Here is a 25,918-nt window from a genome sequence, read left to right on the forward strand (position 1 = left end):
AAGCTGCCTGTATGGGAGGGGGGCGCCTAATCAGTGCTGTTCCTCTGTTATTGATCATTTCATACACAAACAGCTGTTAAGTACATAAAATGCTGACTATATAAAAAATAAATTCCCCACATCGTTTTTGCGCCCCCTCTAGTGCAGCGCCCCTATGCGTTGCATACACTGCATAGCCACCTTTTGCGCCACTGACTGTGGAATAAACTTCACACTGGACTTCAAGCACGGTCGATTCTGTGCCTCTACACTTTTCCTTTAGGTTCTGGGACCTTAATTCCCAAATTAAAGTCAAAATGTATTTTCATCTTTAAAGGCAACTGGGCAACTTTATATCCCAAGTATGACGCTCATGATGTTGTCAGATTACTTTACGACTAAGAGTCGTGGCTATTATTAGCCCTTTCATGCATAGTGGTCACCACAGTGGACAGCTGTCTAAAAGCCCTTTTCTTGTGCTTCCTGTGGATTTTTATGCTATAAATGCACACAGACCACTGAAGTGGACACTAATGCATCATAAAATATACCATCAACTACTGGCCATCAGCTGCAAATGCAAGAAATGATTTTTGTTAAATACAATATGGCCGACAGACAAAAAAGCAAGAGAACCGACCGGGTCCCTCCTTCTACTGTAGACGACTCTTGCAAGTAAAAAAAATATTGTTACATCAGATAACCCCTAAGGAACAATACTACTGATGTATTTTTCAAATAACTGTGTATTTGGACAAAATTACAATTGATCACATAAAAAAATATATATATATTTTAACAAAAAAAATTCCTACGTTTCAAATGCCTTAAGAAAAAAATTTTAAAAAATGGAAAAAAAATTCTGAGACAAAGGATCATAATTTATGCATGAAAGGGTTAGACTTAATAATAGCCACCTGCAAGTTGTCGGGAGGTTCGGCGTGCAAGCCAGCATGTGGAGGGGTTTAAATAAATTAGAAGATTGTCTAAAAGTTTTATTTGAATACTTGAGTTAGAAAAAGTAAACTCATTTATATATTTGATTTATGTAATACGTTATTTTTATTATCTTGACAATTATGCAGAAAAATGTTGAAGGGTTCGCCACAAAGCTCTATATGCAAGCGTGTTAATGGAAAGTTGAGTGGAAGAAAGAAAGTGTGGTAGGACAATGTGCACATCTGTCTAGGACAATCACAGTTTTGTCAGGATTGTGAAACGAAGCCCAGTAAAGAATTTGGGAGAGATTCAGAAGGTGTTGACAACCACTGGAGTCTCAAGAGACATACAAAGTTAAATTCAATTTGAATTCAAGAATACATTATTGATCCTAAAATTAAGTAAAATATGGTTAAATATCATGTTATTCAAGGTTCTTCAAGTGGTTGTTAGGAAGGATCTCTTGTAGCAGTCTGCATTACAGCAAACTTGATGAAGCCTCTGACTGAAGACTCTTAGTCGTAAAGTAATCTGACAACATCATGAGCGTCATACTTGGGATATAAAGTTGCCCAGTTTGACTTTAATTTGGGAATTAAGGTCCCAGAACCTAAAGGAAAAGTGTAGAGGCACAGAATCGACCGTGCTTGAAGTCCAGTGTGAAGTTTATTCCACAGTCAGAGAGGATTTGGACAGCAACGCCATCTGCTGTTCATGTCCACTTTGTTTTTATCAAATATAAAGTCAGCAAAGCCATCTACCAGGGAATTTACTGCACTGCTGTCAGCTTAGTCCACTTTATAATTCAACCAGGTGAAATTCATCCAAACCAGTTTTTGTCTGGTTTGGTCTAAATTCAGTTTAAATCAATTCAATTCATTTGAACAAAAAATACGTAGATTCAGATCCAGTCACAATTTTAGTTCATCACTGTTACAAACTGATTAGTGGATATAAATGAAGCCCATCTGATTATTGATTAACCAACAATTTCTACATCTAAAGCACGGGGCGACTGTGGTGGAGAACAACTCCCTTTCAACAGGAAGGAACAGCAGTATGAGCGTTGTGACTGTACTGTGATCGGCTGAGGGTTGAGAGGACAGAGCAGACAGAAGCACAGGTCCAGGATTACAGTCAGAGCCGTAGGCGTAGGAACCGGGGAGAACTGGAGGGGACATTATAGTACCCTAGACCGTTACTTGGTCTCTGACACTAACGACAATAAACGCAGGTAATATACTTGAAAACAAGGTAAAAACATTGTCCGTTAGAATGGATGAAAAATGTCTAGATACTTAAATAGCACATTTTTACAAGACAAATGTCTAGCATAAGCTAAAGCTAATGTTAGCCACAAAGTTTAAAGAAAGTAAAACTCACCTTCGTATCTGTGTATAACGAGGCAAACATGTTAAAACCTTTCTCCAGCTTATTGTCGGGGCTTCGGATCGATGTTCATCATTAATTGTTACCTTGGACAAGCCCTGCAGACGCCCAGTGTAAAGAGCCTTTTTCAATAGATCGAAAAAGATTGAGCCGCTTTGCCCCGAACGCGGAAGCTGAGGTGCAAAGAGCCCAACAGTTCAGAGTTTCTCATAAATCCTCTATTGTCACTATTTAAATATCATATTCATTGTTCCAGGTAGGGGAAGCCATGCTTTGCTGCATTTTACAATGAACTTAAGTTTTATATCCAGACTATCAAAGACAGAAAATAGCTATTAAAACAATTGAACTCTGTACTGCTTTGAATGAACAGTTGGGAACCGAAGCCCCGTAGCTTTTTCTTCATCTTGAATATATTTATCTGTATTTGTTTTTTTTCTGGAGGCAGAACAAATGTTTCACTCTGTCGTTGTACAGTGTGTCTGTGAATAAAGTTTTAAAAAAAAACATCCCCCCCCCCCTCCCCCACACCCAACAGACTTCTTGTGGCTTTGATGTCACAGTGATGTCACTCATCCTGTCTATGACATCACTGGCGGCTGCCTTTGTATTGCCAGATTCCACAGAGAAATTCATTTGCAGTTTGAACCAGAGAGCAAACATGGAAGAGGATAATTTTTTGTTGACTAAAATAAACAATTTACAGAAGAACCGCAGCAAGCTGCAGGAGGAGAACCAAGAGCTTCAGAGAACCGTAGAAAGTCTGAAGATTAAAATAGAGAGACTAAACAGAACGGACAAGACACACAACTGGCATGAGGAAAATAGCTTACTTTTAAAATCAAATGCATTTTACAAAAAACAAATCAGAAAAATTCATCTGGACCTGGAGGAAGAAAATGCAACTATATGCCAACTAAGATGTGATAATGAAGCCAAATTAAGAATAACACTTAAACTGGAAGAGGACCGGAAAAAACAGAAAAACACTGCAGCGGATAAATTAAGAGCAAAAACAGAAAAACTCGAGCAGCTAGAGAGAGAAAATGAGGAGTTAAATAAAGAGATTGTATCTCTGAAGATCAAAAATGACAGGATCGAATCCAGGCTGGCAGAAAAAAGCAAAGATGTCCAGCAAAGGGAAGAACCAGTTAGGGTAAATATACAGGAAGAGGAATTATCAGTATGTCAGAAAGTAGGGAGAATTTTGATGCATATGTACGATTCAAGAACGTTTGCGTATTGGGTGCCACCTTGGGGGTTTTTTTAACAGTAAAGGATATTTTGGGTTGCTGGAAACAGGATGTTTGTGGGATAGTGATGCGTTTAAATTAATTACAAATATAAATACTCTTGTTTGCTTTTGGAATTTGTGCTTAGTGAGAGACGCTTGCAGGAAGACATCTAAACGGGTCAAACTGGAAGCTGACACCAGATGGTCTGCAGCAAGAGTGATGACTGACGGATGATTAAGGGTCGAAGTTTATGAACCAGAAACAGAGGAACTGTACATGAGACAGGGATGCACAAGACACCTCCTTGTTCTGTGGGTTCATCAGTTCCTGCATCGTTTCTACAGAAGGAAATAAACAAGAACTCTGAATTCTACATTACGGCAGCTTGCAGGTGCAACACACCTGTGACTCAAGAGAACAGAAGAAGCAGCTGCTATGTGATTAACTCAAGATAACCAAATCCAGGGGTCTCAAACTCCAGGCCTCGAGGGCCGCAGTCCTGCAGTTTTTAGATGTGCCACAGGTACAAAACACTGGATTGAAATGACTTGATGACCTCCTCCTTGTGTAGATCAGTTCTCCACAGCCTTAATGACCTAATTATTCTGTTCAGGTGTGGTGCAGCAGAGGCACATCTAAAAGTTGCAGGACTGCGGCCCTCGAGAACTGGAGTTTGAGACCCCTGAATAGGCTCTGTAACTAGGACCGCCCTAAGGAAATAAACAGAAAGTCTCTGGGAGGAGCTGTTTTAGAGCGGGTAGATTGTAACTAAAGCACGCTGCTGTCCGTTCTCCTTGCAAGTAAATCTAAAACTCACTTGTCTCTCTTCTTTTTCAGTTTGAGAATGCTTAGGTAGATGAACCTGACATTAATTTGGTCCTTCCAAGCCGGATCCCAAGATACTGAAGGATTCCAGCGGGTGAGACTGAATCCAGAAGGACCGTGCGCACGGCTAAACTCTTCAGAATGAGTTTAGAGATCCGGGACTGGTATTTGGTTTACCAGCTGGAATCTGACGCTTGACGGGACTCCGTTTACTGAGAGTAAATTGTCTTTTAAAAGAAAAGCGTGAATGAGTTGATGGCGTTCGCGTTAAAAGAAATCCTGTGTAAGAAACGCGGTGAATCCTGGGCTCTAACAGCGGAAACTAAACGGCTTTAACTTTATGCTGTTGTGGTGATAATTGGATGGCGGAGTCCAGCGAGCAGCCGCTTAAATCCGTCTTAAAAGTTTCATTCCGTAAAAAAACAGGGCGGCGGAGTCCTGCGTGAAGACGCTTCAGCTCCGGAACTGAAGTGTGATTGGAGGTATAAACACCTTTAGGTATTTTATCTCATTTAAAGTAGCGGGTTTGGAAGGAGCAAACCAATTGTGGATGCAGAGGCAAGAATCCTCCACTCGTAAGAGTCCAAGAAAGGATTACCACAATTGGTATTTTTAATTGTTACCCACTATAAAAAAGAAACCAGTTTTTAGAACAGCCTAGGTGTTGACAAACTGGTCTAAATTGTTTAAAATGGGTAGAAATAGCAGGAAGTGGAGAGAAGTGTTTCAATATGTGTTCGTTTAATTTCTTTTATAAATGAATTCATTTAAATTGTCCGGAATGGTAGAAAAATAACTGCAGTACTGGAGAATACACAGCAGATGGCGGCATAGCAACCATTGAACGAATTACTGCTTTATATTTCAACAGTAAATGTAAATCAAAAGATTAACAGCAGTGAAAATATTGGGAGTGTGTTGAAGGGCAGGACCCTGATAAAATAGAAAATATCTGAATAAATGGATAGTAAAGTACAGGTTAAAAGGTTAATTAAATACTAAAATAGAACTAGAACTATAGGATAAAATAAAAAACTAAAGAAAGAGCCAAGAAATTAAGGAAACAGAAGATTGTGATAACAGTGTGTTGGCAAATAAATAGATGACTAAATGAAACACTAACTAAATGAATACAGGAATAAGTAGATGAACATAATAAATAAAAAAATATCTGAAAACTGGAACAAAAGTCATAAAGGAAAACAAGTAACAGACAGGAATGTGAAACACAAGAAAGGGGAATATGAAAGTGTTTTTAAGAAGGAAAAGGATGAGGAAACTTTAAACAGTTAAAGTTTCATAGAAAGAAAAATAATGATGAAAACTACTAGCTCATGGTTTGCAGGAATTAATAAACTGAGTAGTTTGGTAAGTAGGCATATGTGGTGATTTAGAAATAAGGAGAAAGGCAAGGAGCAAGTGAGTCAAAGTAAGAGAATGGAAAGATGATTTGAACAAATATCAAATTAAAATGATTGTTGTGTTCAAAGTTGCTCTCATAGCAGTTTGGAAGAACTTAATAACTGGAAATAGAAAATAGATCTTATAGAGAAACAGCTAAAATGCTTTGCATGGTCCAAAGGATGTTTATAAAAATCTGAGTAATAATTATGTAGAATTATAAGAATTAAAATATTAGATAAGAATGTTAATTATTCTTTGCGCAGATTAAAAAAAAACAAGCTGCAGCTGATTCTGGACATCTTAACATTCTTTTAATAATGAACAAAACTTTATTAAGATAGAGAAATATTAAATCTACAGGACTTACTTTTAATTGATTCAGTGAAACTAAAACTAACTCTCTTATTAAATATTAATTGATCAAACAGAGGAACACATAGCCTTCATGGATTTCAAATGCACCATTAGCTCTGCTCCTAAAACCTTTATTTTTATTGCCAATATAAAACAAAAACAAATGTTTGCAGTCCACTTTAAAGAATCCAAAACAGATTACAGTTTCTCTGGCTACAAGATCAATGTACCAATGGGCTCTTTGCACCTGCTGCGCTGACGTCACGTGCTCATTCATCCGACACATCATCAGAGTCAAACTGTGTTTGCTGCAGCCAGGGCCGCAACTACATATTTTTGAGGTGGATGCGAACATCATCATTGTAGGCTAGCTAAAGCTAACCTGAATATTTACAACTCTCTTGTTGATACACCGACATTTCTTACCTTCTGTCTTTCAACCACTTTGAAAAGCTTTTCTTCGTCTCTCCAACATCTTTATCCTTCCCCCTCTTCCGTTTTCTGTTTTGGGCCCCGGAGTTTTTTCTGCGCCCCATCTTTAGCTCCCTGTTGTTGAGGCATTACTACAAATTTAAAAGAAAACAAAACGCGCCTCAGCCGCTGCCCAAGCTGCCTGTATGGGAGGGGGGCGCCTAATCAGTGCTGTTCCTCTGTTATTGATCATTTCATACACAAACAGCTGTTAAGTACATAAAATGCTGACTATATAAAAAAAATTTCCCACATCGTTTTTGCGCCCCCTCTAGTGCAGCGCCCCTATGCGTTGCATACACTGCATAGCCACCTTTTGCGCCACTGTAAATAGCTTCGGCTTTTCAGTGGAGGCCTTTCTTGTTTTTAATGTAGTCATTGAATGTGTGCGTTGGAATAATAATCCTAAATGTTTAAAGTGTAATTTAGTTCTTCTTTGGTTGAAGGATGAGTTCCTATTGGCTCCCGTCTTTCAGCAGCAGCAGAATAAAATCTATGGTCAAAATGTGACATAAAGATCAATAATCTTTGAAATAAAATAAAAAAACTGGATTTGTCACTGCAATCAATTTGCTTCCTTCTCCTTTGACGTCTTTTGCTCCTAGATGACTTCTTAAGTGTGCAATTTAATTTTTTAAACAGTTACTCATATTTTGGACACAGCTGAGCGGATACCACGGGAGTGCTTGCTTGCTTTCAAGCTAATTTTATAGCTTAAAATTGTAAATATCTGGACTGTATCATGTGGAGTTTCCCCATCAAAGCTGCAGCATGCAACTTTTATTAAAAACAATCTGTTTTATACATATTTGTTAAAACTGGTGACACACTGTGACAGGACAGTATGAGACCAAATACAACCAATAAGAGACAGGCGGCAGGTCTTACTGTTGCTAAATATGCTAAAGGTGGTGCTAAGGGCGCTATTAAGACCAGAAACAACCTAGCATATGTTCAAACCTGCACTAGATTATTCTACATTCATTTATTCAAAGTATGTGATTTTTGATACCTAACGTCAAAATGAGGTTCTCCTCAGTCCGGTAGCCATGTCCTCTCTGGAGGAAATGCATTCTGAAGACTCTGAATGCTACAATTTCCTCGATAGCATCTTCTAGAAAATCACAAGGGACAAAATGGAGCAAGATCATTAGAAACAGACTCAGGGGTCTCAAACTCCAGGCCCCCAGGGCCGCAGACCTACAGTTTTTAAGATGTGCCACAGGTACAAAACGCTGGAATGAAATGGCTTAATGACCTCCTCCTTGTGTAGATCAGTTCTCCAGAACCTTAATGACCTGATTATTCTGTTCAGCTGTGGTGCAGCAGAGGACCATCTAAGAGTTGCAGGACTGCAGCCCTCGAGGACTGGAGTTTGAGACCCCTGGTCTAGATACTATGATGCAGTGGTGATTTGACTCCACCCACAAAGACTCATAATCAGCTAAAGAGGTGTTTCATGCCGGCTCTTTAATCCTCAGTAGATAATTAAGTTATTGCAGACAGGTGTGACGTCTGCTCAGGTTGACCACATCCTCCAGCAGAGATCCTTTGTTCAGAAAGGAGTCTCACAAGCGCACAAAAAACACACCCAAACAGGATTTCTATGGTTACACCCCACTGAAACAAAAAAATATATAAAATGTTAATTGATACTTGATAAATGATTACTCTATTGAATGTTTAAAAACAACTCAACTGAATGTTTATGAACAAATACTATACTCAAAATTAAATGTGAGTATTTTCACCTGCTTTGATGTTGAAAAAGGTGTTAAATACAGAGCGGATCTTACTTAGTTTAATAAGAAAGGCCAAAACATAAACTTGGTTTTAAATATTCTGCTGTTAGTGTCTCACCTGGCTGTTGTAGTTCTGGATCAGGAGCTTCTCTGTTCTCGGTCTGGCTGCATAAAAAGCACATAAATCGCCCTTTAGTGAAGTTTCACAAATCAAATAAAGGTTTTCCTCTTCTGGTCAGCAGGTGGCAGCAACATAAAGGAAATCTGAAAACCACAGAACAGGAAGTGGTTGTCCTGTGAATTTTAAAAGGATGTTTTAAAGTGTGTTTTTCATTCATTCTGACTTTATGGTGCTCATTGAAGCGTTCAAATTACAGGTTTCACATATTTCCAACCCATAGGAACTTTGATGAGTTGTTTATGCTTTGGAGAAGAGTTAAAAAATAAATAATCTGTTAGCTGAGCGTTAGCTTTTTAGCTATGCTCGTGCGCTATTGCATTGTGGGTAATCAAACGTTATTTTAAACATTAAATTTAACGTTTTTCCTGGTTTATTTAACCAAGTTATCCCAGTATGTTTTAGCTCGTGTAATACTGGTCTCCTGGCTTTTTAACCAAACAACGTGTTGGCACCGTGAGTCATGAGGGTATGTCTGCGAAAGACATCCCGGGGCGAGAGAATAACAACTCATACTTACCTGGCAGGGGAGATACCATGATCATGAAGGTGGTTCACCCAGGGTGAGGCTCAGCCATTGCACTCCGGTTGTGCTGACCCCTGCGAATTCCCCAAATGTGGGAATCTCGACTGCATAATTTCTGGTAGTGGGGGACTGCGTTCGCGCTCTCCCCTGATTCACTGTCAATGAGAAATGATATTTTACAATACTATACATCTAAACTTATAAACGTATAGTGCATACGTTTATAGTTGTACAGACCACGCTCATAAACATTAAAGTGTACAAAAGAAAATATTCACATATTATAATAATTCAGATATTCTCCAATGTCAAGCAGAAATAATATCCACCCTGGTCTTTCTTGCATCAACTTTCTCGATGCCCCATAGAATAATGATGTTTGGCTTCCTGTGGGGAAGCCAAGAGAGACTGAAGGAGAAACCATGGGGGAGATACCATGATCATGAAAGATGGCGTCAGCTCTGCCCCCTACTGGTTCCCGGAGGAACGCAGTTCGGTTTGACCTAAGAGAGGACTTGGAAATGGACAGATTGCAGTTTAGCAGAATTGTTCTGCAAAAAGAACTTGGTTTTGCACCAGCTCAGATTGACTACATTTTTGCTCTGCCCGGAAGGAAAACTTTCGAGGTAATTTTCACAACAAGTACGTTCTTTGAAAAATGCTTACGCACTTTTAGAAAATTGAAGGAGACCAGACCACAGCTGAAGAACATTGACATGATTTCATTGATGGAATCAGAAGCAAAAGCAGTGACTGTGTTGATTTATTCAGAAAAAGTGAGAATGGAGGACATAAAGGTTTGGCTTGGCCTTCGGTGTACAGTGAATAGCGCCTATGAATTAAAGGACGAAGATGGAATCAGAACAGGAGGGAAACGTTTTTTTGTTCAATTAAAAAAAGATCCTACTACAGGTGAGACCCATCATTTGCCACCGGTCATACAGCTGGGTGCAATTAGGGGCTTCGTGTTCTACCCGGGCCAGCCGAAGGTTTGCCGTAGGTGTGGTTCTCAACAGCACCTCTCTGCTGAATGCAACAACATTTACTGCAGGAATTGTAGAGCAAATGATCACTTGACAAAAGAGTGCCCACTCCCTGTGAGCTGTAACCTCTGTGGAGAAGGAGGCCACGCCTTTAGATCATGCCCTAAATCATACGCAAATCGAGTCAAAGCAGCTTCCTTACAAGAAACAGAAATGATATTAAGTTTGGGAAATAGTTTAATTCAAGAACCGGCCCTCCCTGTGAGGAGACCAGAGGAGAACCAGCAGCAGGAGAGTATGGAGGAGCGAGAGAAGGACGAAGGAGGACAAGGCCCCCTCGTCTCCAGCAGACCTTCTGCAACTGAACTTCTGACACCTGAGGAAACGGAGACGGTGCCCGACAGAACGGATTCAGCGACGACGGAACGGATGAAACAACAGGAATCAGAGGTCATCCCCCATCAGGAGGATACGCCACAGAACATCACCCGCGGAGTGACGGTAGGAGAGTGTGGAGAAATGCTGGACCTAATGATGAGGAACTTGGCACAGCTACAGCCGAAAGTAGCACTAGATGCAGACACTGAAGGATGTAGCGCCCCGCTGTTTTTAGAGGACGAAACTCCCTTGGAGGGAATCCAACCCTTATTCCAGGTTGATTTTCCAGACCAGCTAATTTCTCGAAAACGCTCCCAAGCCCCCTCTACGGACTCTTCAGGGGGGCCAGACATTGAAAATTGGCCGGTAACTTCGCAAAACCCGACCCCCTTCCTGGAGGAGGAAAGTTTGGAGGCCTTCTCGGGAGTCACCCAGCTGAGGGCGGATGAGCAAGAGGTGGAGGACAGCAACCAACCGGGGACTTGGAAAACTCAAAGGAAGAAAAAGAAAAAGGTAAAGACTAATGTTGACTAATAGGCGTACCATAGACTCCACTACCTTAAGAAGACATTTTATCACTTCAAATCTCAACAGTCAATACTAGAGGTTTAAATGACACAGTAAAATGCCAAACTGTTTTTGATTACCTACATAACAGTGGAGGGGACCTTTTTCTACTACAGGAATGTGCTGTACCCTTCATGGACAATTATGCAAAATTTCAAAAAAGATGGACATATGGACAGTCTGTATGGTCAGGAGATAATCAAAACAGATCCACAGGGGTAGTGGTGTTGTTTAATAATAGAGCGCTCCAGGTAGAGAGAGTAGAGAATGTAATGGATGGTAGAGTTTTACTAATAGACATGGATAAAGGCGGGTGTAAAATCAGATTAATTAATGTATACGGGCCGACAGACTTACGAGAAAGGGTAACTTTAATGCAAAATCTCCAGCCCTACATATGTAGTGGGAGGCATGTAATTGTGGGTGGGGACTTTAATTGTGTATTAGAAAAAAGAACTGGTAACTCGGCTAATTGTTCGGAGAACAGAATTGATTCAAGCTCTCATGTATTAGATAATTTGATCAACGATTGTAAACTTACTGACGTATTTAAAACCCTCTATCCAAGAGAACCGGGTTTCACTTGGTCAAATGGAAGAACATTCTCAAGAATAGATTATATACTGACATCCCCCATGATTATACCAACTGCATGTACAGTGGACCCGGTTCCCTTCTCTGACCACCACAAACTAACAGTTTCAATTAACATAAGAGATTGCCAAAAACCAAATGTTGGTGTGTGGAAATTGAACATAAGTTTATTAAATAATGAAAAATTAGTATCAAAATATAAATACAAACTTAAACAATGGATGACGCTAAGTCCTTTATTTGAAACTGTCGGTGAGTGGTGGGAGGAGATAAAAGATAGGACGAAAAGGTTTTTTTTGCAAAGAAGGAAAGAGGATAGCAGGAGGAAAAAGGAAGTGGCAAAGGAGAAACCAAATGAAACTGCAAAGATATTATAACCTTTTGAAGGCAGGTTTCCAAGTCAGTGATGAAATAGTGAAACTTAAAAAGGAAATGATGACAGAAATGAATGAAAAAAGCAAAGGAATATTGGTTCGGAGTAGAGTACAGCATCTAGAGGAAAACGAGAAGTGTACTAGATATTTCTTTAGAAAACTTTTTAGATCTCAACAACTGATTAATACGCTGATTAATGAAAATGGAGAAGAACTAAATGATAATAAACAAATTAACTCTGAAATCTATGAGTTTTACAAGAGATTATATGAAAGCAAACCGATAGAAGAGGAAGAGATGTCCTTTTTCCTATCTAAGTTGACCAATAAACTAACAATGAAAGAGAGAGAGAATTTGGATCAAGAAATAACAATCGACGAAACAACAAAGGCCATGCAGAGTATGCAGAGCAATAAGGCACCAGGCCTGGATGGGTTGCCAAAGGAGTATTATGTCACCTTCTGGGAACTCTTGAAAGGACCATTACTTTTAGTTTATAAGGAAGCCTTTAAAGAAGGAATACTACCAAACACTATGAATCAAGGTATGATTTCCCTGCTATATAAAAAAGGCCCACAAACAGACTTAAAAAACTGGAGACCTTTAACTCTACTGGGAGTAGACATAAAAATATTATCAAAAGTTTTATTCTTTCGCTTACAAACTGTTATTTCGAATATAATAGGAAAAGAACAGACTTGTGGAATACTAGGAAGAAAAATGACAGATAGTTTAGCTTTGATTAGAGATACTTATACATATTGTCAAGAGAGGAAACTCCCGCTGTCCATTTTAGGAATAGATTTAGAGAAAGCATTTGACAGTGTTAATCACAGGTTTTTAGAAGAAATATTGTGCCATTTTAACTTTGGTAGCTGTTTTATAAAATGGATAAAGATTCTGTACAATGAATGCAGCAGCGTAGTGGTAGTGAACAGGAAAGTAACTCCACCTTTCACAATAAAAGCAGGAGTCAGGCAGGGCTGCCCATTGTCTCCTTTGCTGTTTATTTTGGCCATGGAGCCACTAGCATGCGCAATAAGACATAACGAAGCTATTAAAGGAATAATTCCTCCAGGGAACTATGGAAAAGATATTAAACTAACTATGTACATGGACGACCTAACTTTTTTATTACCAGATAACAATTCCATACAGGAAAGCTTAAAGATAAGCGAAAGATTTACAGCAGCATCAGGAATGAGGATTAACAAAAATAAAAGTGAGATATTGTACAGCAACTGGAAAGAGTCGAGAGAAAATTGGGGATTGATAGAAAAAGGCGACACAATAAAAGTTTTAGGCGTCCAAATAGGGAAGAACATGGAAATAGACAATTGGGAGTCAAAATTGCCTAAAATTCAAGGTAAATTGCTGCAATGGAAGGACAGAGAATTATCATTAATGGGCAAAGTGCTAGTGATTAAAATAGAAGTCATCTCAACTTTAGCCTTTTTAGCGGCAACCTTCCCGTTACCGCACAAAATAATGGCAGCAATTCGGAAAATGATGTTTCGATTCCTATGGGGAAGTCAGCATGAAAAACTAAAAAGAGATATCATGTATAGACCTTTGAACGATGGAGGGAGGAATGTACCAAATATAGGGATAAAATTTAAAGCAATGTTTATAACACCGATTCTAAAGGTCTGTTTAAATGTGTGTCCCGAGCCCATCTGGGCCCCCTTTGCCAAATTTTGGCTAGGAGGGCGAGTATTAAAGGCATGGAATAAGAGGATCACTTTACATACACCCTTCTCCGATGGGTATCCTGCAATTTTTAATATAGTGGTCCAGGCACTGAAAGGTGGTATAAAAGAAATTGCACCAGAATCTATTAAAAGAATAACAGTAGAAAGTAAACTATCTCCTTTCGCCAGGTTGACGTCAATCGAGAAATTGAAAGAAGAGGATGTTAGAATAACATGGAAAAATGTTAATAATAAAAATTTGACTAATAACCAGAAGGACTTGGCGTGGCAGATCGCCACCCAATGTTTACCCACAAAGGATTTTTTGTACAAAAGGGACTGTGCAACAAGCCCTAAATGTCCCAGGCTCAGATGTGGGGACAATGAGACAACAAAGCATTTGTTTTGGACATGTCCTATAGTTAGAAAAGTTTGGTCTTTAATGGCACCATGGCTGAATAACTTGTGCAGGGAGGAGCTAACTTACGAAAAGATAGCCTATGGTTTGTTAAAAGATGGTTGGGAAAAAAATGAACTGTTGTGGTGGATTGTAACTAATTGTGTAAAAGAAGCAATTTGGAAATCAAGAAATATTTTAATCTATAAAAATTATGAGATAACGGAAATAAATGTTATAAAGATAGTAGGTTCATTGGTAAAAGATTATATTTGGAAAATGAGTTGTGGGAAAAAAAGGGATGATGTTTTGGTATGGAAAGTGCCGGATGGACTACAGAATATAGTTAGATAATTATTTATTTATTTCCTTTCTTTTTTAATCTGACATGAAATATCGTCCCCCCACCCCCTTGTTATAAATTCCTCTTTGTGTCAATGAAATGATGTACAAGTAATAATGTAAGATTGTAAAATTTGTTGAAAACTGTTTGCACGAAAAAAAAAAAAAAAAAAAAAAAAGGATCGCTCAGTTGGGTCTTTAATGGCACCATGGCTGAATAATTTGTGTAGGGAGGAGCTAACTTACGAAAAGATAACCTATGGTCTGTTAAAAGATGGTTTGGAAAAAAATGAGCTGTTGTGGTGGATTGTAACTAATTGTGTAAAAGAAGCAATTTGGAAATCAAGAAACATTTTAATCTATAAAAATTATGAGATAACGGAAATAAATGTTATAAAGATAGTAGGTTCATTGGTAAAAGACTACATTTGGAAAATGAGTTGTGGGAAAAAAAGGGATGATGATGTTTTGGTATGAAAAGTGCCGGATGGACTACAGAATATTGTTAGATAATTATTTATTTATTTCCTTTCCTTTTTAATCTGACATGAAATATCGTTCCCCCCCCTTTGTTATAAATTCCAATGATGTATAAGTAGTAATGTAAGATTGTAAAGTTTGTTGAAAACTGCCTGCACTGGAAATTGTATGTTAAGAACCAATAAAAATTTCTTGAAAATTGAAAATTGAATTGGTTCACCCAGGGTGAGGCTCAGCCATTGCACTCCGGTTGTGCTGACCCCTGCGAATTCCCCAAATGTGGGAATCTCGACTGCATAATTTCTGGTAGTGGGGGACTGCGTTCGCGCTCTCCCCTGATTCACTGTCAATGAGAAATGATATTTTACAATACTATACATCTAAACTTATAAACGTATAGTGCATACGTTTATAGTTGTACAGACCACGCTCATAAACATTAAAGTGTACAAAAGAAAATATTCACATATTATAATAATTCAGATATTCTCCAATGTCAAGCAGAAATAATATCCACCCTGGTCTTTCTTGCATCAACTTTCTCGATGCCCCATAGAATAATGATGTTTGGCTTCCTGTGGGGAAGCCAAGAGAGACTGAAGGAGAAATCATGTATAGACAATTAGAAAATGGGGGGAGAGAGGTACCAGATATAGGAACAAAATTTAGAGCTTTGTTCATCACTCCAATCTTGAGCGTGTGCCTGAATTTATCTCCAGAACCGTCATGGGCTCCCTTCGCAAGATTCTGGTTGGGGAGGAAAGTTTTGAAAAATTGGAACAAAAGAGTAACGTTGCATAATCCCTTCGCAGATAGATATCCTGCTATGTTTCAGACGGTAATACAAGCGCTGAGATGTAAAAGATTTCTTTTAAGCCACATTAGCGGTAGAGATAGAGAACAAATTGGCGTTTTACAATAAATTTACACCAATATCAAAACTGAACGAGGAGGAAAAACATGGAAAAACGTTAATAAAAACTTATCAAATACCCATGAAGACTTAGGTCTAGACTTAGTGCTATTGGCTAATAGCACTAATAGCTAATTAGCAGTATTAGCTAGCGCTAATAGCTAATATTAGCTAATAGTTAATAGCTAATAGCTATTAGCTGAGGCGCTATTATTAGCTATTAGCCTCTGCTAGTCCGCTAACTAATGGAGCTATAAAGCACTAATAGAGCTAATAGCTATTAGTTATAGCTATTAGCGGAGGCGCTACTAGCTATAGCTATTATCGGTGGTGCTATTAGCACTAATAGGTAGCCTCCGCTATTAGCGGCATGTTAGCATGCTAACTAGCCGTTGTCGGTATTAGCTATTAGCTATAGCTATTAGTGGAGGTGCTATTAGCGCTATTAGATCTAATAGCTAGTCTCCTCTAGTTAGAGGAGCTAAGGATAGTTAGCATGCCGTCGTCTGTGCCCATGCTAACTAGCCTTAGCATTTACGACAGGCTCTATTATCATAAAGAAGAAGCCACAGCTTAGCGGAAAACAATGAGGGCAAGAGAAAGATATTGAGCTGTTAGCATGAGGCCACATTATCTACCAAGCCAAGTGAGTTTCAAGTGTTATCGTGATAACTGTCCCTGTCCCTGTTACTCACAGTAATGACCAGGAGAGCGCCACTGTAAATATTTATGCACATTGAGGCTAAAAATAACACCATACCATTCACGTAGGAGTCATTTAATACATTGGGTTGTTTTGTATGTAAGATACAACAGCAGGAGTATTACATTCAATAACAATAAAACAACATGTTAAAAGTTGCGTTATTTCTGTCCTTTAAATGTTTATGACATAAACAAAAATAATCAAAAGATTATATGTTTTCTTTAATATTCAATTTCTCCCTGAGAACATTTGCAGCATTTTGGAAATAACATACTGATATATCCATTATACTCAAAGCACACTACAGCAAATGAGCAGAAAAAAAATACATATGTGTAACATCTGGTAACTGAGGTAGTCACTTCATTTTACTTAACAAAAGAAAAAAAAAAGTGAATTAAACTGATGGAGGTTTATATAAAAGGGAGTAGTACCGGTTTAAATCACAGAAGTGCAAAACCACAGCAAACAATCTCGTCATTAAATCAATTACTGGTGCTGATGAAACGTTTATCACCGTAACATCTTCCTTCTTCCTGTCCAGTGGCTGATACATTCATGAATAAAAAGACTTGGTGTGAGTGCCACTTACACTCCAAGTACAACGTGATGGAAGTCACATTTCTACATAGTTCACCCAAATATTGTTTAGAGGAGCGTTTTTGTTTTGACGGAGGGAGCGTGTGAAACAAAAGCTAAACTGAAAAGGTGCTGCTCTGGCGAGCGAGAATGTAATCCATTTTCTTCTTAGTCTCTGGCTTGAAGAGGACGTAAAGGAAGACGCAGACCACCGTGAGGAAGCAGGCCGCTGTCACCACGCCTACCACCAGCCATGTGAAGGTAGTATCTAGAAAAAAAAAAGGCAGGACATTAAGATTTTTATTATGACGTGACAACACCGTTGATTCTGATGTTTCCAGTGTGTTTTTCTACGGTGCCCCAGACAGGCCACAACGCAACAACAAAAAGCCACGACGCCATGAAAATCAGAAGTTGTGAAAAACTTCCGTTTTAGCACAACTTCTGTTGTGGATTTTGTTGTTGCGTTGTGCGTTTTTGCATTTTGTTAACGATTGTGGGACACTGTCAGATTTAGCTGCCTGCTTACATTTTTCCGACACAGGGGAAATATTACTTCAGCTCCACATTACGCCACGGACAACAGTTTGGAGAGTTCACGAGGCCACTCACCTTCCAGACGAAGCATTGTGACAACTTCCTGTTTCCCGCCTGTGTTCTGAGTGACACACTTCATCTCCGTCTTCTCATCTTCTTCAGTTATAGTCGAGATAACGAACCTCACTTCAATCTGACACCTTTCAGAGACCCGGGTTACCCTAAAAACAGCAAGGCAAACACAGATTTAGTGGATATCAGATTTTATTATGTGTCACAGTGTAATGTCTTTTGATGGCGTTAGATAGTTGTTTATGAGAATGGTCAACACAAAGAAGAAGACAAGGGAGTGACGTTGGGTGGGCTGTGAGGAGACAGAGTACAGACAAAATGCCGGGATGTATTTCTGAAGAGACGGTTGGGTTGTTGAGTAGTTGTAATTAAACTTTGGAACAAAATGTGTGACCCAGTCCAAGACAAGACGAATAGGAGCCTTCACATTCTTAACAGGCGGCCATTTTGAGCCATACTGCCACTTGATCAGAGTTCGCTAAACCTCTTCAACAGGACAAAACAAGAAACAGCAAGTTGGTAAATTACATGGTCTCATAGTGTTAACGTCAAAGACCTGTTTAATGATCTTAACTACACACTAGAGAACAAGTTTTTTTTATTCATTTAAGATAATGTTAGAGATTTATCTGGTGATTAGCTTGCGCAAGGTAGCGCTAGCTATGTTCACTTTCACCAAAGAACTGGTCATGAAGCATTAGGCCTTACAGAAAATTATTTATAAGCAAAATCTCTACAAAACATTATTAGTCTGTATTTTTAGTTGTTTTTTATTTTGATCCTTTTTCTTATTAAATATTAATATTATTTGTTTGGTGGTAATAACCCTTTTCAACCCACTCTTTATTCACTGTAAACAATTATTTAGGTTGCACACCCAGCCTAAACAAACTCTGTTGTGTTGAATCAAGTCAGAGTTGGATTGGTCCATAGTTGATTCAGGACTGGCTCAGGAAAAGAACCATAACTGATGTATTTTTTTAAATGTACTTTTTTGTGTTTCATTTTTAAGAAGGCACTTTTTGCAGTAATAATTCTTTTTTTCTTCTTCAAATTTTCAGATTGTCTACTGTGTTTGTGGTTAAGTCTTTTGCATCTTTTCCACGACTTTTCACAACTCATTAAAAAAAAACTACTAGGTATTTCTGATATTTTGAAATTAAAATCCAGTTTTCCTTCTTTTTCCCCCCCCCTGTTGGAGTCTACAAAAATAGTTCCTTCTATGGACTTTCCCTACAGTAACTTTTAAGTCAGATTTTGTTTTTTGTTTTTTCACACTTTGGTTTACGCATAGTGTTACCTTCTTTCTCCCTGCAGAGCCCGCCTGTCGAGGTAGGATGACTCCACTGATTGGTCGTTTACCAGCCATGTGACCACAGTGGAGTCTGCCAGTTGGCATTCAGTGACCACCTGACAGAACAGCTCCAGTCCTGAACCTGGTTGGTAAAAATATAAGAACATCGGTCAAGTATTTGGTTAAACATACTTCAATGTGAGCAAACAGCAGGAGACACGAAGTAACATTACCACGTACCGTGAGAGCTTTCAAAGACGGTTCCATTGATTGGTGAGGCAATCACTGGCGGTTTCACGACTGCCGGATATGAAATGCAGACATTCATCAGTTAAATCTAGTTTATTCTTTTCCCAGAGGACGCTGGGTCAGTCAAGGATCACAGAAACCAAACAAAACTCACGGCTGGCGGTACTGAGGGTGCTGCTGCTGGGCTGACCCGGACCTGACGGCGTGGTGACGACAGGCATGGAGGTAGTAACTGCAGGGTCTGAACCTGGCAGACAACGCATCCAGAATGAGAAACTCACATGACAGGCGTTCCCCTACCTGGCAAAACCTTTTAACCCGGTAATGTTCCCTTTTATATAACAGCTTTTTTTTTTATTTTAGCAAGACAAATTACTCATTGTCCAGGGACAACGGAAATAAAATAGCCTTTTGGCTAATTTTGGCGCATTTACAGAAACATTAATTCATGTGCAGTGTCCATGCTGAATAAATTAATCAATTTAAAACGTTTATGCCAAGTTTAAATACACACTGTTGGACTCGGTTTACTAAATAAGTGAGTTTTGGAAGGTAATTGGTTGCACTACATAAAGTGAAAAAACCCAAAGTAAATGTATTTTATTTTGGATTTACCTATTACGTTTTGTATTATTACTGCTAATTTTTATGCTTTGTCAGGACTTCTCTGAAAGTGAGACGATACATCTCAAGAGGTTATCCCCGAAACAAGTAAACAAGTAAAGTAATTAATAAATAAATAGATTTAAAAAATTTCATGAAACGTTGGGAGTCATTGTAATGCGTCTGTTTAGTCAGCAGAGGGCAGTGCACACTTATTCTTTAATTATAGATCAACAGCGTTCCTTTAATAGCTGAATATGAATGGTTGAGAGTGAGATTCTTTTAAAACCCTCATATTTACTGTTATGTAAGTGAGGTACATTTGTCATATGGATGAATTCATTTACTCTTATCACGCATTCAGGGAACGTCTCACTTCTCAGGAGAAGGTTCATAAACAAAATCTGACGGCACCAACCTTCGACGTGGAGCAGGTAGGCTCTGCTGACTTTGTACTGCAGGTTGTTGATGAGCACCGTCAGCCGGCAGGTGTAGACTCCAGCGTGGGAGCGTTTTACAGCAGGGATCGTCAGGGTAGCTCTGCCCGGCTGAAGGGGAGCGGAGTTAAAGTCCTGTCAGAAAAAAAACCAAAAAAATAAAGATGCTGTTACTTTTAATTCAGGCTTTAATCTAAAGAGACATAATCCCAGCTGCAGGGTTCATTCCCTCACCCTGTGCCACTCTATTGGTCTGCCTGTCTTGTTGAAGCGGTCCAGAGCCGGACAGTAAAATTCCACTTTCTCACCAACCGTGGCCGACCACCCGTAGGAGAGAGTCTTTATGTCGGCAGAATAGGACTCGTACACGTGCAGCGTGATGCTCCCCGTGACGCAGTATGTTTCATTCCTGCACAGAGACGCATGGAAAGGAGTCAGATGGAGTGAAGATGACGCTGTGGGCGATCATAGCACATTTTGGAAGTTGGAAGGTTTATGTTCCTTTAAAAAAATATATATTGGCCTGCAATTGGTAAGCGGTGTGTTTTCATTATGATTAAGAATAAAATCAATCAAATTTTATTTGTGTAGCACATTTCGGCAGCAAGGCATTTCAAAGTGCTTTACATCATAGCAAACACAAAAAACACAAAGTCATGCAACATAGAATCAATAATCAAAACATTATATTAAGTCAAGTGCCATCGTTAAATTTGTAATTGATTACATTTCAAATCCAATTCTAACCAGGTGGGTTTTTAGTCAAGATTTAAAGGAAGTCAGTGTTTCAGCTGTTTTACAGTTTTCTGGAAGTTTGTTCCAGATTTGTGGTGCATAGAACCTGAAAACTGCTTCTCCATGTCTGGTTCTGGTTCTGCTCTGCATTCCCAGAACCAGAACCCGAGGGGTCTGGAAGGTTGATAGAATAAAAGCAGATCTTTAATGTATTGTGTTGCTAAGCCGTTCAGTGATTTATAAACTAACAATATTTTAAAGTCTATTCTCTGAGCTACAGGGAGCCAGGACTTTAAAACTGGTGTGATGTTCTCTAACTTCCTGGTTCTAGTGAGAACGCCAGCAAAACACGGGGGTTTTTCCAACACCAATCTTCTGAGCATTACAATAATAATAAAAAAGCACTGTCAGTCTTTATAGCTACTAAATCTGATGCACAACAAAACTATGACAGAAAAATTATATATGATAGGAAATGCATATTTTTGCATAAATTAATCCTTTTAGAAACGTTGAATTTCTTAAGCTTTTTAGGTACTAATAGTCAATAAGTAAAAATAAAAATAAAATACATCAAGGCTAGAAGCCCACCTGTTCAGTTACTTTCAAACCACATAAATGAAACACTGACCAACTCTTCCGATGTGTATCCACGGTTTTGATTATTTCATTGGTCAAAATGTAACACTTGTTTCTGTTTTCTCAATTGTTGTCCTTAATGAATTTGTATTTTTGTGTCTTTATGACGTGAAGCACTTTGAATTGCCTCGTTGCCGAAACGTGCTGTGCAAATAAACTCGACCGATTGATTGGAAACTTCTTTTCTTTTAAAAGAGCAAAGAGTACCTGTAAGTGCAGGTGTATTCCCCAGAATCCGAAGGCCGAGCCGGGAGGAGCCACAGCTCTCCGCCGTGCTGCTGGACCCGGCCCTCGTCCTCGTACGCCGTTTGCTCCGTTCCGTCTGTCCTGCTGATGACGTATTGGGCAGGTGCCGGGGCGATGTCACGGAGTTTGAGGGACCGCATGAAGATCGGGAAGTAGAGGATCACGGCCTCGCCCTCTACTCGGAAAACCTCCACCTCTGGAGACACCTGGTAGCAGCCGTCTGCGTGGGAAACAGGAGCACAAAAACTGAAACTAAGCGCAAACCCTTTTTCATGTGACTAATTTAGTCATTCGTAGGCCTGTAACAATTTACAATAAATCAATTAATTGCATGATAAATTAAAACAAGCACAGTAATTTCCATTTGCGTGATTTATCATTTTTTTCTTGCCTCTCTCTTTCCACCAGTCTGGTGCTTTGGTCTCAACTAGCCCTTTTCATGAAGGACAATTTGTTTTAAAAAGACTTCATTATTCACTTGCCATTACCGTTATATTATTCGAAAATGCCCTCAAAGCAACAATATCATTGGTTATCGCAATAACTGCTGGGGCAATTTATCATCCAGGAAGATTTGTTATCGTGTCAGGCCTAGTTATTCAAGGTTTTAGTGGATCTGTTTGTTTAATTTCCAATTTTCATGCAGGACAGGTCCGCACATCTAATGGGACCGTAACCCTAACCCTAACCCTAACCCTAAATCACATTGAATATTTACAACAGGGTAGTTTTTATTGCACAGTAAAGCAAAAAAAAAAACTCACTTTCCACTGGCAGAGATGGCAGCCAACGTTTCCCATGAACACCTGCGGCAATGATCATCATGGCACACGTCAGCACAAAGTGGTCCATGGTGGCAATCTGCAGGAAAAGCAAAGATCTGAACTAAGAGATCCACAAGGCGAGGCGAGCTCCTGTTTGGGTCCAAGGATTCGGTCAAATGCTCTAGTCCGTAACATAAAGCTAAAGCACGTTTAAGAGCTCCGGACGCTGGACCATTACCCCGTGTTCTCCCCTCGGAACGCCTAGGATTTCTGACAGATGGATTTATTTCAGCTCTTTTTATGAGCAGCAAACTGTGACGTCACAGGACTATTACCATTATATTATTGGCCCTCCCACACTTGTATTTAACCACAGGACTTTACCAATACCACCACACATGATTAGTCATGTCAATGACAGAGTGACTGTATCAAAGGTTGCCCAAATTTAGCAGAAATGACAGATCAAAAAAAAAAACACACATTTATTGAGAAAAACAAGCTTGTCTTTGCTTAAATAACTTTATTTCAAACTTGATCTAGATAATTTAGCCCATTTTTTATTGTTTTTTTTTTTTGTAATCTAAAGATTTTGATCTTGACGGAAGTCCATATGTTTAAATTCATAAATATACGCCTACTTTTGTTTTAATTTAATTAAATTTTTTTATTTTAATTTGTTTTAAAAATAATTTCAATTTGTTTAGACAGGTGGAGGATTTAGACGGACTTTTTTAAAATATCAGAAGCTAAAGAATCACATGAAAAAAAACTACTGAAATATGTGCTCATACATACACGGAGAGTTTTAGACATAAGAGAAATATGTATAAATATGGACCACACTGCCTCATATATTTCTATTTTAATGTGATCGTAAATATTGATTGCAAAATGCACAGATTAGAATCAAGTGACATTGCCTGTGATTTTTGTCAGTCACACCCCCAGTGAGCCATGCGGCCAGTCTTTCAAGGTCGCTGCTTATTTTCATGTACACCAGCTTTCAAATAATTTTTTTTTTCATCCGAAATGTCTTTACAGAGACGCTCATGATGAAAGGCAAGCTCAGAGGACTGCGCAGAAAGCAGCTGAAACACTAGTCCTTAAAATTGACAACATTGAAAGCTGAGCACTAAGATTATGAAACAGGAAAACAGTGATAAAAACATCAGACAGCAACACAGAATATCCTTGTCATATGACGTTGATGTATCACTGAACACACGGTAAAGCGGTGTGTGTGTGCGCGTTTGTTTCTAATACCTTGTGGGGACCATTTTCCTGACACATACTACGTTTTGGGGACACGCTGCTCCTTGTGGGGACCGAAGTCTGGTCCCCACAAGGGGAAACGCTGTTTTTGGGTCAGGGGTCAGATTTAGGACTAAGGTGGGAATTGAGTTTTGGATAGGGTCAGGTATGTAATGGTTAAGGTAAGGGTAAGATTTAGGCTGTAGAAATGAATGGAAGTCAATGAAAAGTCCCCACAAAGATGGCCGCGCAAACGTGTGTGTGCAGGCGTGTGTGCGTGTTTCAGGTGAATACCGCTTTCCAAATCTAGCTAACTGCAGTACATCCAGGCTGACCTGCAGGCAATCGTCACAGAGCATTGTTTTCATGGAAACCTGCCCATTTTCACTTCTGTTTTCCCACCGGGGGGATTACAGCGAGCGGCCGAGAGCGGTCATCACTTTCTCACTAAAGTCCCACATGTCACGCTGAGGGAAATGATGAGCTTTTTCCTCAATGAACTCCTGGTTTGGCCGTGTCGTCACCATGCCGTCCATTCATTGAATGCTGCGGGAGTGTCGTCACCGTGTCGACCCATTCACAACGGCTGCAGGAGTTTCGATGTTGTAATTGAATTTACACATGACTCATGTGACATTAAATGGAAACTTTGCTGACTGATAGTATCGCTATAAGATAGTGGGTCTGACACTGAGACTGCATGTGATGAGAAAATGTTTTAAATTTCATTTAATTTCTTTGTTTTCTGCCTGGAATATCTTTTAGGTGACGAGTATCAGTTCAAGAATAAAGCAAATCATTAATTAATTATTATTATTATTATTGGACATTTTCAGATGTTTTAGAATGCAAATAAAATTTTAGATTTAAATACATTATTCAGCAAATACGTTCATAAATCACTGACGCATGTGTGCAAATGTGTAGACCTGGTTACTGCGAATATTGGTTTAAGGTTCGAGGATAAATAATTGAAGTATGTAAATGCTTTACATATATTGTTAGGCATTAACCGTGTTTTTTAAGATATTTGACATTTTGTTCTGGATAAATCAGTATTAATGTTTTGTATTTTAAGGTTATTTACTGACAAAGTAAAACATACACATATTTTTTAACAAAAGAAATCTAATATTTCTGAAATAAACATTTGCAAAACAATAAAAACAAAGAAAAAAGAAAAACACATTTTGAATCATTTTTAAACTAGACCAAAATAAATACATTTTAAAAGTCAGAATAAACACGGATTAAAAAAATAAAGAAAATACTTGAGTGTAATAATTGAACACTAGTTAATATATACATTATCTGGTTAGATACAAAATAAATTTGTGCACATCATGTATAAAGAGAATTTCAATAAATCTTGTTTTAAACCAAGAATGTCTTCCTAGAGCTGGTTCTAAGACCAAAAATGCCACCACACACACACACTAGCTGTGATACAATTAAGTAAAGATTAAAAGAGTACTCACAGTCTGCTGGTGGTTCTGGTTCTGACAGAGCGGTGTCCTGTCGGCATGGACCTCAGAGTGAAGTGATCGGTGTCCTTTGGTCTCATGGGGAACCTCAGCTCTGCTTTTTAAGGTTCCCACCCCTCATGAGATGGAAATTTCTCAGGTTTCCCAATGTAACGCAGTGTACTGCACAGCTCAACACACTTGTGTGCTGAGTCCTCCACACACACACCCACACACACCCCCCCACACACACACACCCACCCCCACACACACACACACACACCCACACACCCCCACACACCCCCACACACACACACACCCCCACACACACACACACACCCCCACACACACACACACACACACACCCCCACACACACACCCCCACACACACCCACACACGCACACGCACACACACACACCCACGCCTACACATGCCTTACAGCCAACACATTGTGTGGAAAGACCTATAGGTTTCCTTCAGGTTAGTGTATAGAAGTAAGCATGTTTGGTTCAGTCTCCAAACTGTTTACCGCCGTTGCTCCCTGGCAGGAACTTCCTCATGACGTTGGTGGCGGACA

The 25,918-nt window shown here is 39.2% G+C and overlaps 1 protein-coding gene, 1 non-coding gene and 1 pseudogene across 3 annotated transcripts; 2 read left to right on the forward strand and 1 right to left on the reverse strand.

The window, feature by feature from the left end:
- Window positions 1-9,028: 9,028 nt before the first annotated feature.
- Window positions 9,029-9,192, forward strand: LOC116723748 (U1 spliceosomal RNA). The gene has a single exon (XR_004340032.1). It is a non-coding gene; the product is annotated as a U1 spliceosomal RNA (small nuclear RNA).
- A 5,860-nt stretch (window positions 9,193-15,052) lies between these two features.
- LOC116723750 (uncharacterized) lies at window positions 15,053-15,187 on the forward strand (annotated as a pseudogene).
- Window positions 15,188-16,524: 1,337 nt separating this feature from the next.
- Window positions 16,525-25,591, reverse strand: LOC116723709 (interleukin-1 receptor type 2). 2 transcript variants are annotated; one of them, XM_032568800.1, is made up of 10 exons: window positions 25,356-25,591; window positions 22,624-22,720; window positions 21,821-22,079; window positions 20,474-20,648; window positions 20,221-20,374; window positions 19,354-19,446; window positions 19,191-19,250; window positions 18,957-19,092; window positions 17,660-17,805; window positions 16,525-17,315 (listed from the first exon to the last, which is right to left on the reverse strand). In XM_032568800.1, the coding sequence occupies exons 2-10, from the start codon at window positions 22,709-22,711 to the stop codon at window positions 17,164-17,166; spliced, it is 1,263 nt and encodes a 420-aa protein (XP_032424691.1). In that variant the 5' UTR covers window positions 22,712-22,720; window positions 25,356-25,591; the 3' UTR covers window positions 16,525-17,163. The 2 variants fall into 2 exon arrangements, with proteins under 2 accessions (XP_032424691.1, XP_032424692.1); XM_032568801.1 differs by lacking the exon at window positions 25,356-25,591 and having other exon boundaries at window positions 22,624-23,893.
- Between the last annotated feature and the right edge of the window lie 327 nt (window positions 25,592-25,918).

This window comes from Xiphophorus hellerii, chromosome 7 (assembly GCF_003331165.1).
Source record: "Xiphophorus hellerii strain 12219 chromosome 7, Xiphophorus_hellerii-4.1, whole genome shotgun sequence".
Lineage (NCBI taxonomy): Eukaryota > Metazoa > Chordata > Actinopteri > Cyprinodontiformes > Poeciliidae > Xiphophorus > Xiphophorus hellerii.

What these genes read in the sequence shown, in the direction of transcription:
- LOC116723709 (XM_032568800.1), bottom strand. Translation starts at nt 22,711, where the DNA reads ATGGACCACTTTGTGCTGACGTGTGCCATGATGATCATTGCCGCAGGT. An exon ending in CTACCTGCTCCACGTCGAAG is followed by an intron (nt 19,447 to 20,220) that starts GTTGGTGCCGTC and finishes GTTGTCTGCCAG; the next exon opens with GTTCAGACCCTGCAGTTACT. An exon ending in GCTCTGCAGGGAGAAAGAAG is followed by an intron (nt 17,806 to 18,956) that starts GTAACACTATGC and finishes TGCTGTTTTTAG; the next exon opens with GGTAACCCGGGTCTCTGAAA.